The sequence below is a fragment of the Uranotaenia lowii genome, chromosome 3, assembly GCF_029784155.1.
Source record: "Uranotaenia lowii strain MFRU-FL chromosome 3, ASM2978415v1, whole genome shotgun sequence".
In the NCBI taxonomy this organism is placed as follows: Eukaryota; Metazoa; Arthropoda; class Insecta; order Diptera; family Culicidae; genus Uranotaenia; species Uranotaenia lowii.
In genome coordinates, this window is record NC_073693.1 from 54,634,139 (window position 1) to 54,647,303 (window position 13,165).

Sequence of the window (13,165 nt, forward strand, 5' to 3'; positions counted from 1 at the left end):
TCGGATAAAAGGTATTTCTATTTAATTCTGGCTTATCGATTTTGTTTTACTTCGATTTTCTCTTTCAGTACAACGTTTCAACTTTTGTGTGTGTTTGGTTGTGAAATTTTCTCTCTGAATGGTCAACTTCACAGTTTCCCATAGCTTTCTTCTTATACTGTTGGCTTTGTATCGCTGCTGCACTCCGGTATTATTTTTTCGTTATTTGCTTCTGACGTTCATATAGAATTTTATAGATAGTTTTGCTCATTTACATGTTTGAATTTGTGGGTGTTGTGAAACAAAGTCAATCAGAGTATCAGGTTGGTTTTCTTTAATCATTTATTAGTAATTTGCATTATTAGGTAGATTTTGATTAAATTAAACTAAGATCTTCAAATTTTTAACTTCGCTTTTTGTGTTTTTTTTACATTTTCTGTTTTTGTGATTTAACTTCGTCGTGTGAATGTTGTGTATGCGTTGTCACCATGCGGATGTCTTCGACGAGACTTTTATTTAGATACCTCGATCTGATGAGAATGAAATGGATAATTCTCTTGCCTAGCTGTTTGGCATTTCTAGTTATTTGATTCTGTTTGTTTGCTAGCATAATTTATTTTTATTGGTTGATTTATTTTGTCATAGTAAGAGATATAAGATCGCCAAGATACTGTTTTACTCTTTTCGCTTTTACTGTTTTCAACTTACCTGTGCATTTTTGTTTCAAACTGACCTTCCGAAGCTTGTTTTAACAATCCATCACTGTCTGATACCCCGGGCAAGTAATACAAATCTTCGTTTCTATTTTTAACTGTCACTCTGGTTTTCCGGTTTTTTGTTTATATTTCGTAGTTGCAATGTCCCTGTGTCCCCACTTTTCCCCCCCGACAACACAAATCGTCGCATTCGATTTTTGTTTTCATGTTTTTTCCAACTTCACATTTCAGTTATACTTAAAATCTATGTAGTAACGTCCTCCGATCGTTAGAATAATTAAATAAACGCAACATTTAAGAGTGAGTGTCGAATTTATATATCACTTAAGACAACGCTCAAAATAGGTTTCGCCAATGTAGCTGCCGCGCATTGCCTTGAATACGTTATGTTCGAAAAGGCGTCGATTCGTCTGTAACACTTCGGCGGCCTCCCGGTTCAGCGGATCCTCCGGGTTGGGTTCCTATTCAGCAAGAAAACACATATCAACATCTTACACCAGGCTTTTAAAAATTTGATCAATCACTTACCAAGAAGAGATACTGTAGTCCGTACACGATCGAGTTGATCGTCAGCACCGGTTTCCAGTCTTCTCGCAGGATGTTCAGACACACGTTGCCCTCCAGGTCAATGTTCGGATGGTAGACCTGGGTTTCGCACTTCACCTTCGGCGGCTCGTGAGGATAGTTCGGTCCAACCTGGAAACAGAAATTGGGAAGTCAATTCTAGCCTGAATAGTAAGTAGTACTTAGTGAAAGTATAAAACTAATTGGCCAGGTCAAATTCCAGGTCTAATTCAGTCCTTTTGCACCTGAGGCTTATATATTGGCAATATTGATTAATATTATATGCGATTGGGTGTGAGTGGGTGGCAGTCTTCGCGAAAGAATTGTTTGTCGCGTCGGGAAGGATTTTTTCGTCGATTTTAACACACAATTCTCGGTTTCGTTTCGTGTTAAGATTGATACACCGCGACACGGGAAGGATTGAATCGTACGATTTGTATCATTCTTCGTCGCGTAGAAGTGTAAATCCGCGACGGGAAGGATTTAATCGTTCGATTGGTTTACACTTCCGCCGTCGTGTTAAAAACCAGTACATCGGTTCGGGAAGGATTTCGTTTGCGTTTTTTGTGCTGTGTTTTCGTTATCGTACAGTGGTGGTAACAAGTGTCAGTGAATTCCAATATGCCGAAAACCAAATCCGACGAAAGGGTGGAGGATGCCATTATTCGTCGCAAGGCTATTTTGACAAACCTGTCGGATGTTGAGAGGTTTACAAAGGAATTCAACGTTGATCGAGACACAGGGCGCCTTCAAGTTCGACAAGATTTAGTTGATCGGATCTACGACCAGTTTCAAAAGGCGCAAACCGTCATCGAGAAGTGGGATGGGCCAGACCGGCTCGAAATGCGTTTGGCTGAGAGATCGACCATCGAGGATAGGTTTTGTGAGGTGAAAGCATTCCTGTTGAACAACATCCCGGAAAGGTTGAGCAGTTCTACATCAATCGAGCCGACTGTTCCAGCCAGCACAGCTATGTTTCACCTACGCCTGCCCAAAATAGATTTGCCGAGGTTCGATGGTGATTTTTCGCGATGGTTGTCGTTCCGAGACACGTTCAAGTCCATGGTGCACTCGAACCCAGATGTTCCAGCGGTTGCAAAGCTGCAGTACCTGCTTCAGAGTTTGGAAGGCGAAGCCAAGAAACCTTTCGAGTCCGTGAACGTTGAGGCTGACAACTATCTTATAACTTGGGACGCGTTGATGAAGCGGTATGATAACCAGCGGTACCTGAAACGACAGCTCTTCAGGGCAATGTACGACATCCAACCTTTAAGGAAAGGGTCTTCAAAAGATCTTCATACGTTGACTGATGATTTTGACCGCCATGTGAAGGCCATGGCTAAACTGGGTGAGCCGGTAGGTTACTGGGATACTCCACTAGTGAATCTACTGTGCTACAAACTGGATCCAACGACACTTCGAGCCTGGCAGGAGAAAACAAGCGACCTGAGACATCACTTACCAAGAGTTGATCGATTTCTTGTATTCTCGAGCGATGATGCTGAAGACGATCGTTTCAGAAGAGCAGCGCAACCTGCAAACAATTTCAGCGAGGATGACGGGATCCCAAACGAAGAAGGCGTTTCGATTAGTGGCCAATCCTGTTGCGTCTGATACAAAACCCGATTTACCCGTGTGCGTAGTATGTTCCGAACGACACCATCTATTTCGCTGTAGGAAATTCGCCAGAGTCTCTCCAAACAACCGTCGTCAAGTTGTCACATCGCACCGTTTGTGTTGGAATTGTTTCAATTTTGGATATTTAGCAAGAACCTGTTCTTCTCGACACACTTGTCGTTTCTGCAATGGAAAGCATCACTCTCTCCTCCACGATGCAATCAAGACCACCTTTTTCAATTCGCTACCGGAACCAACGTCGCTATTGTCGAATTCGCCCCTACCAACTCCGCAGCGCAGTACCGCTCCTCCAGATGCAGATCCGCAACCATCAACTTCGAGCCAACAAGTCTGTATGACTGTTCAGGCATTAAACAGTACAGTTTTGCTAGAAACGGTGATGCTTTTGGTGGTTGACAGTACGGGGAAGGAAATTCCGGCGCGAGCGCTACTGGATTCTGCTAGTATGTGCAGCTCCATGACGAAGAAGTTGGCCAACACTCTCGATCTCCGCCGTTCTACCGTTGACATTGCCGTTTCAGGGATTGGTGAGTCATCCAAGCAGATCAAGCGCCAATTAAGAGCGAAGATTCGTTCAACCGTAACCAAGTACGCAACGGAGCTAGATTTCTTGATCCTGAAAAGGCCAACAGTCTGCCTACCGACTGTGAAAATTGATGTTTCTGCTTGGAAAATTCCCGACGTTGACCTGGCTGATCCCCATTTCTTCATTCCTGCGGACATTGATCTCATCGTTGGCGGAGAAGTGTACCACGAACTTCACGGCGGCGGCAAGATTTCCCTTGGCAATGAAATGCCGACTCTAGTTGAGACTGCGTGTTTGGATGGGCTATATCCGGATCGGTTCCAATAAATTCCTCCGAAACTCCTCGGTTATGCCATCTTACGACCATCGATCGAGACCAAGAACAACCCATCGAAAGGTTCTGGGAACTCGAATCTCTTTTGCCGTCTCAAGCTCTGTCAGCTGAAGAAATCAAGTGCGAAGAAGTGTTCAGTGCTACCACCACTCGCGATTCGTCCGGTCGTTTCGTTTTTAGATTGCCACTCACTAGTGATCCCCTGGTACGTGTTGAAGAATCCAGATCCATCGCCGAGCGCCGCTTCCAAAGTCTAGAGAGGAGACTTAAGCGAGATCCTGCCACTCGAGAAGCCTACGTTTGTTTCATGGACGACTACGAACGTTTGGGTCACATGATCAAGTTGACTGATCCAGTGGACGACTCTGTCCCCCACTGCTATCTACCACATCATCCAGTCTTCAAGGAGTCAAGCACAAGCACCAAGGTCCGTGTTGTTTTTGACGCTTCGTGCAAGACATCAACCGGTTACTCCATCAACGATATGCAGTTGTTGGGACCTACTATCCAGGACGATCTACTGTCGATCATTATGCGCTTCCGAACCCACCCAATCGCACTCGTAGCCGACATTGAGAAGATGTACCGCCAAATACAACTGCACCTGGACAACTCACCATTTTTAGTTACCCTTGCATCGACCGGCCGTCTTCCATCTTCATCGCAGTGGGGTACATCCGCACAAAACTGGATTTGGATGGAGTTATTCGGATTAGAAGAGTTCTGGCCAACGCAACCGTTCCAGAAGCTACGATGCATCAAATTGTTCTGCTCGCGAAACACCCACTTTCAAAACTGTTGGCGAAGTACTATCACGGGAATTTATTTCACGCCGGCCCACAACTAATGCTCGCCACGATCCGTCAAAAATATTGGATCATTGGTGGACGCAACCTAGTCTGCCGCACATTCCATGAATGCCACACGTGTTTCCGATGCAGACCGAAGATGATCCAGCAAAGCATCGTAGATTTGCCTACGTCGCGTGTTGCGCCCCGAAGACCGTTTGCCGTTTCCGGTGTAGACTATTGTGGACCAGTTTACATCACGTCTCCCACCCAAAACCGAGGCCCAACGAAAGCATACATTTGGATCTTCGTTTGCTTTACCACACGTGCTGTCCACATCGAGTTGGTGTCTGAACTCTCCACGCCGGTCTTCATCGCTGCTCTTCGCCGATTTTCTGCCCGCCGAAACTGTCCCCACGAGATCCATGGCACTGCGTTCCGAGGTGCAAACAAAGAGTTGCACAGAACCCGTACCAGAACAAGCGATCCAGCTGATGGGCAACCCGTTGGAGAACCGGTCACCGCAGTTCCTGAAAATAACCATGAGTAGAGCTGCACTCTAAGACAGCTCCTGCACAGAATTTTATGGATCAGGTGATTGCGGTTCCAATAGTTTTACATTTCGTTTGTTGGTCTACTTGGTTCCCTTTTGCTTCCCAGAACCACTTGTCGTCGTCTCCGCCTGTATATTGCGGACCTTCCAGAACCAGTAGTCGCAGATTGCAGTCTGAATGAGTAGAGCTACACTCTAAGTTTGCTCCTGTACATCAATTTTGAAAATCAGGTGATTGCGATTCCAATATCCCCATATTTTGTTTTTTGGGCTACTGGGTTCCTTCTTGCTCCGCAGAAATCAACGCTCCGAGTGTGGTCGCACTTTCATCGTTTCCGGCTCCATGTGGTGGACATCCCCTCCCATCGAATACTCATAGCACCGGCTGATTGAAAGCAGTAGTCAGTGGTCGCAGCTTTAATGAGTAGAGCTACACTCTAAGTTAGCTCCTGTATGACAACCATAAGCACCAGGTGATTGCGGTTCCAATCCTTTATTTGTATGTTTGTTGGTCTACTGGGATCCTCTTTGTTCCACAGAAAACAAAGCTCCAGATGGTGTCCGTACCGCCCAGTTCCAATCGCTCCTCCTGCTTCCCCTGGTGCCATGATGCGTCCTATTGGTCCACGTAGTCGAAGACGAAGGAAACCGATGAAGGCTCTCCAATTAAAACCGAAGCTAGTATTCAAATGTCCGTGCCATTTCAAGGTGGCCGGAATGTTTGTGACCAAACCTATTGTATATGATGTGTGTGAAATTTCCTTTAATTATTTTCAATTATTGTAAAACGTAAAATATTGAACCAACCTAGTATAAGAAATAGCATAGCAGTGAGTTACCGGATGAATTGTTTTGAAACGGTAACTCACCAACCAGTCTGAAATAAATCTCGAAGTGGCAACATCAGCTCCGTGCTTGTGGATTGTTTTGTTCCGTCGGTCGAGTTAAAATTAATAAAGTGGTGTTTTAGTTTTGATAAATCGGTCGTCTATTGCGTTCTAATTCGCATCCGAAAATCAGAACAGCAAGATTTGTGCTCTGTGTTGTGTGCAGACTTGATTAAGTGCAACAAAACTTTCCTCCTGACCCATCGACTGCTAGCAACGAATCAATAGCGCTAATTTTGACCGACCCGAGGTGCACCCGCTGCTTTGATGTTGATTGCTGCCACGGAAGCAGCAAATAGTAAACCTCCGATCACAGAACCCGGTAAGCTACCCCCCTGAATCCTCAACAGTTTTAATGTAGGAGAACATCCTGTAATGGCAAAAATATTTTGAACTAATACTAAAAACTATCCTAAAATTAATCTAATTATAAAGAGAACGAATCTGTGCGATGAAAGAGTGCATCGATTTGCGTCTGAAGTTAGAGATGATTTTTTGGCCATCTCTTCGATCGATTCAATGCCCGCAATCCGATGAAGATCTTCGGTGCTGTGCCAAGGTGGAAGCCGCAAAATCTCTGGATAGCTTTCTATCTCGTCGCGCAGCAGCTAAATTCGGTTCGGTGTCCATAGAAGTGCTTTCTAGGAATCTTAACTCTTGCGGACTTTTACCAATTTTGAACAAATTTCTATATAATATGTTTTCTGAAAAAATCATGCATCTTAGCCATGGAGAAACCAAAGTTGAACGAATATGGGTCTACCCCAAGGCTCATGTTTAAGCCGCGTGCTATACAACTTTTATGTCCGAGAAATCGATAGTTGTATGGTACAAAATTGCACGCTTAGACAGCTTGCGGATGACTGTGTTTTTCACATCACAGGTAAAACAGGCATTCAAATAAAACCTCCGTTACAATAAACTCTAACTAATTTATCACATTGGACCAGGAATCTAGTCATCGAGTTTTCGCCTAGTAAAACCGAGTTTGTAGTTTATTCAAGGAAGCATTCCAATCCGAAAACAGAACTCCTTATGATGGGTAGAACTCTAACTCTATCACTTAGTTTCAAATATTTGGGTGTCTGGTTCGACTCTAAATTCCTGTGGGGAAACATGTTAGGTACTTGAATCAAAAATACCAAAAGAGAATCAATTTTCTTCGAACGATTACTGGAACCTGGTGGGGTGCTCATCCATAGGACCTCATCAGGTTATACCATGGTTATATCTGTATAGGCTTGTGGAAAGTTACTTCCACAATCGCGAACTGCAGTATATGACCGGCGAGGGTTTGCGACCACAAGAGGTTTCGACGGGTGTTCCGCGGGGGTCAATACTCGACCCGGTTCTGTGGAACATCACTTACGACGAACTCCTACGAACGAGCCTCCCATCGGGGGCTGAACTCGTAGGATTTGCGGATGATGTAGTCCTCTTGGCGAGAGGCTCCTCAACAGCGGAGCTACTGGACAAGGTAGCTATCCAGGCAGTGGAAAGCTGGATGTTCTCCAAGTGTCCTGCGTCTAGCCCACCACAAACCGTGCTAATCACCAACCTGATCTCACCTCAAACAGATACCATTGCCGTTGGACCGTGTAATATCGTGTCCTAACGCGAAATCAAGTACCTAGGGGTGATGATAGATGACAGGCTCAGCTTTACGAGCCATGTCGATTACGTGTGCAAGAGAGCGGCAATGGCCACGGCCGTACTCACACGGATGATGCCGAACTCCTCGGCCATCCGAAGTAGCAAAAGGAGGATCCTGGCAAGTGTGACCACATCGATCTTGCGGTACGGAGCAGCGGCCTGGAGGCAGGCCCTAGGAAGAAACTGTAACCTGCAGCGACTTAGCAGCGTTCAGCGGCTGATGAACCTGCGGGTTATCAGCGGATACCGGACCATGTCGTCCGAAAGCCGCCTGTGTAGTAGCGGGAGTCATACCCATCTCGGTTTTGCTTGAGGAGGATGTCTATTGCTACGACAACACGCCCACAAGACACGCCCAATGTACGAGATTTCGCCAATGAGGACTCGATGTCCAACTGGCAGCAGCTGTGGGACAGCTCAACGAGAGGAAGGTGGACCCATCGTCTGATCCCGCACATCGGGAGCTGGATCGGAAGAAGGCACGGTGAAGTGGACTTCTATATGACGCAATTGCTGACTGGTCATGGATGCTTCATGAAGTACCACTACCGGTTTGGACATGTGGCTTCGCCATATTGCCCAGATTGTGGTGACGTAGAGGAAACACCCGAACATGTGGTGTTTGTCTGTCCGAGGTTTGCAGCGGTACGTACTTCCATATTTGCCGCCTGTGGGCCTGACACGACAGCAGACAACGTTGTACAGAGGATGTGTGCGGATTCCAACACTTGGCATGCGGTCAGCGATGGGTTCACCCGGATCATGACTGCCCTGCAGAGGAGCTGGAACCAACGGCAGTCCGCGAACGGTGTAGGATGACTCCATCGGCGGGGAGCATCTGAGTAGTGTGCGTCCGATCCCCTGATCGAAGCTACAAAGATAAGGCATCATCTTCTGCGTAGCGGAGGTCAGGGGTGCGCCGCGAACGTGTGTAGGATACCCCAGTGTCGGGGGGTATCCGAGCTTGCCGTGACAGGCGCGAGTCCAGGATAAGCTGCTCTCGATCTGGCACACGACGGGCAAGGTGGCAAACTTCGAAACCTGAAGATAAGAGGTCGGGCTTCGAGTCGTTAGAGGAGAGGTCAGGCCTCAAACCTTCAGGCGGAGAGGTTTGTGTGAAACCCCGAGTCTTTATGATAGGAGGTCGGGTCCCGAGTCGTAAGAGGAGGGATCAGGCCCCTTACCAACAAGAGGAGGGGAGTCAGATTTCAAGTCGTTAGAGGAGAGATCGGGCCTTGAATCGTGCAGAGGAGAGGTAAACCTCGAGTCGATGCGAGGAGGGGTCGGATCTCAAGTCGTTAGAGGAGAGATCAGGCCTCAAGTCGCGAAGAGGAGAGGTTTGTGTGGGAATCTCGAGTCATTGCGAGGAGATGTCGGTTCTCAAGTCGTTAGAGGAGAGTTCAGGCGTCGAGTCGTAAGGATGAGAGGTTTTGCTGAAAGTGGTCTCGTTAATGAGTATTGCCTTTGAGCGCATTAGCGCGAATAGACCTCCCACTATTGAAGCATAGTGTACTAAACAGTTCGAGGTGGGAACCAGGTCTGCGGCCCCAGGTGGAGTTTAGGGAGTAGGGGGTATACACGGAGTATATCATGAGTCTGCCCATTGTACCCATGGACCCAGAGTAGCAAACTGGGGGGACGCGGTGGCTCGCCGTGCCTTGGAATACAATCCGTAAACCGGGATTTACCACCTGTGGTTACCAACTAAAAAAAAAAAAAAATTACCTGGAATACCCGAGTGACCAGGTATCCAATAAATGGTGATGTTCTTGCGGGGGGCTGTTGGGAGATGGAGTATACCCATGGATGTTTCAGGTTGTCAGCGGCTAAGGTGGTTAAAACGCTTGCCGAGTCAGAGAAGATGACAGAGTTTCTTCTTCTTCTTCTTCTAACACCAACATGGCCAAAACTTGTATGCATCCTGGAAAATGAAAAACTTGCGTTCGTCATTTTTTTTTCAACAGAGTATCTGATACATAGAACATGCATTGCAGATACTACTACGGCCAGGCCAACCATGTGATGAAAACGCAAAAGATACAGGAACAAGGGAGAGATGAAGCGTGGAGTTCCCTGCCAAACGCTTCTTATGATTATGTAGGATTTGATTATAAAGTGATGATGTTTAAAATGTACAGTTGAAATCAGAAATAAAAACAAAAAAATGGATTGATCTCACCAGAAACTTCTTAGGTAGACGCTTATCCAGGCAGTCTGGGACGCTGATCTCTTCCATCAGTATTTTTGAACCAGTGACTCCTGTTCTCCTACTCCGGTAAAATCCCATTCGCCACTTTTCACTTCGTACCCCAAATTTGTTCCCGAGTTCATCGCTAAAAACAACGTTCCTGGAAATGTACTTTTCCTTGAGCTTTTTTTATGATTCATCGGTCGTTATGTGTAGACACTCGATGCTCTCAGTACAAGGTTCTTCGTCATTTCCAATCAGCTCTGGCACCGGCTCCATTTGTTGCAGCGACCAGTAGACATCATTCACCAATTTTGGCAATAAATAATGCTTGTACACCTTTTTTTCCAGGAGTAAATTAGCAGCAAAAAAATCACAACTCTCAGAGAAGATGACAGAGTTTCGACTCGAATTCTCAACGGCATTTAACAAAGCAAATGCTTCGGAACTAAAGACTGTACACTTAGAGGGGAGCCCCAAGCTCCTGTAGGATATTCCGTCGTGAACACCGCATCCGACCTTACCACAGTTTCTTTTTGAGCCGTCAGTGCGTCACTTTTACCGGATTAGCAGTTCCTTGATAAAATTCGATCTGTCCATGACCGATGACATCCGTGGAATTTCAGATCACGTTCGACCCAACGTCATTCCTTCTATCTTTGCATCAAAAGTACGTGAAATTGATCCTACAAAAATGTTCTTTATTGGTGGTTCTAGAATCGACGGCGCGACTGTTTTCGCAGTGTATAATGAACGCTTTGAAGCTTCGTTCAAGCTTCAAGAGCCATGCTCCGTTTACGTTGCCGAACTAGCCGCAATTTATTTTACCTTGGAACTCATTCGCACACTCCCCGTAGACCACTATTTCATCTACTCGGATAGTCTCAGCTCCGTTGAGGCGAGGGATGAATCATCCTTCGGGATGAAAATCCCGAGAAAAAGAAAAAAAAAATCCGTTGAGGCGATCCGATCGATGAAACTGATGAAGCGCTCTTCCAATTTTCTACTGAAAATTACAGGGGTATTGGGCGCTCTGATCGAAAATAGCTTGGATGCCCTTTATTGTCTTATTCAAGGCAATGAGAATGCGGACTCATTGGCTAAGGCGGGCGCGTTACAAGTAAAATCTTAAAGAGGATAATAACTTACAACGAATATTTTTCAATACCTCGCAATTCAGCAATCAACGCTAGGCAGCTGGGATAATGGCACACTGGGATGTTTGCTCCATACGATTCGATTATCCCTAAGGCTCGAACGAAGGCATGGTTTAAGCATTTCAACATGAGTCCCGATTTCATTCGCGTGCGTGTTATCTCGGCTCATGTCAAATCACTACCGGCTTGACGCGCATTCGTTTCTTATACATCTAGTTACGAACGATGTTTGTAATTGTGGGGATGGCTCCCATGACATTGATCATGTGGTGTGGACGGTTTGATCGATCGAGGGCTTGGCTACTGGATACCCTTAGGGCCCAAAGTAAACTAAATTGAGTTCCAATTCGAGACATCTTGGCAAAATTAGGTTTTAAATAGTCGTACCCGATTTACAAATATCCTAAACTGTCTGACTTGATCGTTTTGTCCTCTTTCCCTTGGAAATGACCACTCTCTACTTCATCATGCCAGTTTCAACTATTTTTTAGAACAGATTAGAACAACCTTTTGTACGACCAGTTCGATATACAATAGTATCATAATCTTAGATCAATCAATAGAAATTCACATGATATTCATAACCAAATATTCCTAAGTCTTGCAAAACAATCAAATAAAAAAAAATTTATTGAGTGTATCAAAATTTCAGATTATAAAATGTTGAAATTTGATTTAGACATGAGCTAGTAGAATGTCAATCAAATTTATATCAGTTGATGTTCCAAATTTTTAATAAAGATTTGACTAAATATACGAGAAGTTTTAGCTGCTGATAAAAACTACATATTCAGTTATCCTGTTCCCATTAATAAAGTATTGATATGTTAATTTATAGCAGGTAGGTATTATTAAATTATTTGTAGGTATGTATTATTAAATCGTTTGTTGCTTTTCAAAAACTTTATCTTTTGGTTTAGAGAAGAAAAAAATCATCTTCAAATTTCGGAAATCAATCCGGAACACTCTGAAAGTGGCAAGCCAACAGCAATACCATTTTAAAATTCAGGATGAACAGGTTTAAGAATAACAATTGAATAACTGTTTTGAAGAGCCATAAACATTTTAATATCTAAGTTTTCAGAACTAAATATTGTTTAGAAAGGAGCATATAAACCAATACGGAAAATTTGAAACTAATCTCTCTATTATGCTACAATAGATTCATTTTTTCCAATGAGAGTTTATCGAAAGTATGCACCTTCCATAGAAAATCGAAATAAAAAAAAACCCTACCTTAAAGTTGAAGACAAACCGTCCGCCCTTGTAGAAACCTTCGTCCGGGCAAATGATCAGTTTGAAGTTGAGCAGATCATCCGGATCCGGAAATTCGGTAGCACAGGTCTTGGGAAGATTCAGTTCGTTAATATCTACAAAAAAAGGACACGGACAAAAGGGTCATCATTAATTTTTGATGGTGTTATTTTGATCAAAATAAAGTTACCCTTGGTAATCCGGAGTTGAGCTGCCGTGAAAGCTTTCTTCTGGGGACCGGATCGGGGTGCTTCACCGTCCTTTTTCTGCTGCTTCAACGAAAATAGTTTGATCATGTTTGCTTCTGTTCGGTTACGTTGTTGTTTGGGATGGTAAGTCGCTAAGGGGGAAATACGGCACTCTAATCCGGAACGACGAAAATTTTGTAGATCCACCTGCGAAAACAAACCGGAAGTCACAACGTTTCGCAACTTCTCCCAGACAATAGAATCGACCTCCAAATATAATTCGTCTTGGCATATGACGCTTATTCCGTCATACGAAGTTCGATTGCAAAATAAAATTTCACTTTCTTACCCAAGGGTAGTTCCGAGTAGATCCAAATAATGAAAAACAAAACGAGCCGTACCAAAACGGAACCAATATCGGTGGTCAGTCGAAAACGATGAACGCAAAACTTGCTGGTACGGCGCAACTAGGTGGCCCCGTTTTCTCTGCTCTGTGGTGTCGCTGATGGCCACGGAATTCCACTTTTCTGCTGGCAGGCTGCTGCTTCCTCCTCCAAAAAAAAGTGAATCCACCAGCTATATATTTTTCTGCACTGCACTCAATCAACAATAGATTTTTTTGATGCGAACACCACTACAAGCGCGCAGGGAAAAATCCCTGAAAAAATGACAGCCAAAAGTTGAGAGACAGTACACGCTTTTTGCCGGAATCTGAAAATAGAGTTAAATGTTACCCATCT

General features: G+C 44.7%; 1 protein-coding gene across 1 annotated transcript; it reads right to left on the reverse strand.

Annotated features, from left to right (window-relative positions):
• Window positions 1-13,046, reverse strand: LOC129751023 (NEDD8-conjugating enzyme Ubc12). The gene is made up of 5 exons (XM_055746267.1): window positions 12,775-13,046; window positions 12,428-12,632; window positions 12,220-12,353; window positions 1,224-1,391; window positions 1-1,156 (listed from the first exon to the last, which is right to left on the reverse strand). Exons 2-5 carry the CDS (start codon window positions 12,531-12,533, stop codon window positions 1,016-1,018), a joined length of 549 nt encoding a protein of 182 aa, XP_055602242.1. The 5' UTR covers window positions 12,534-12,632; window positions 12,775-13,046; the 3' UTR covers window positions 1-1,015.
• Window positions 13,047-13,165: the final 119 nt, after the last annotated feature.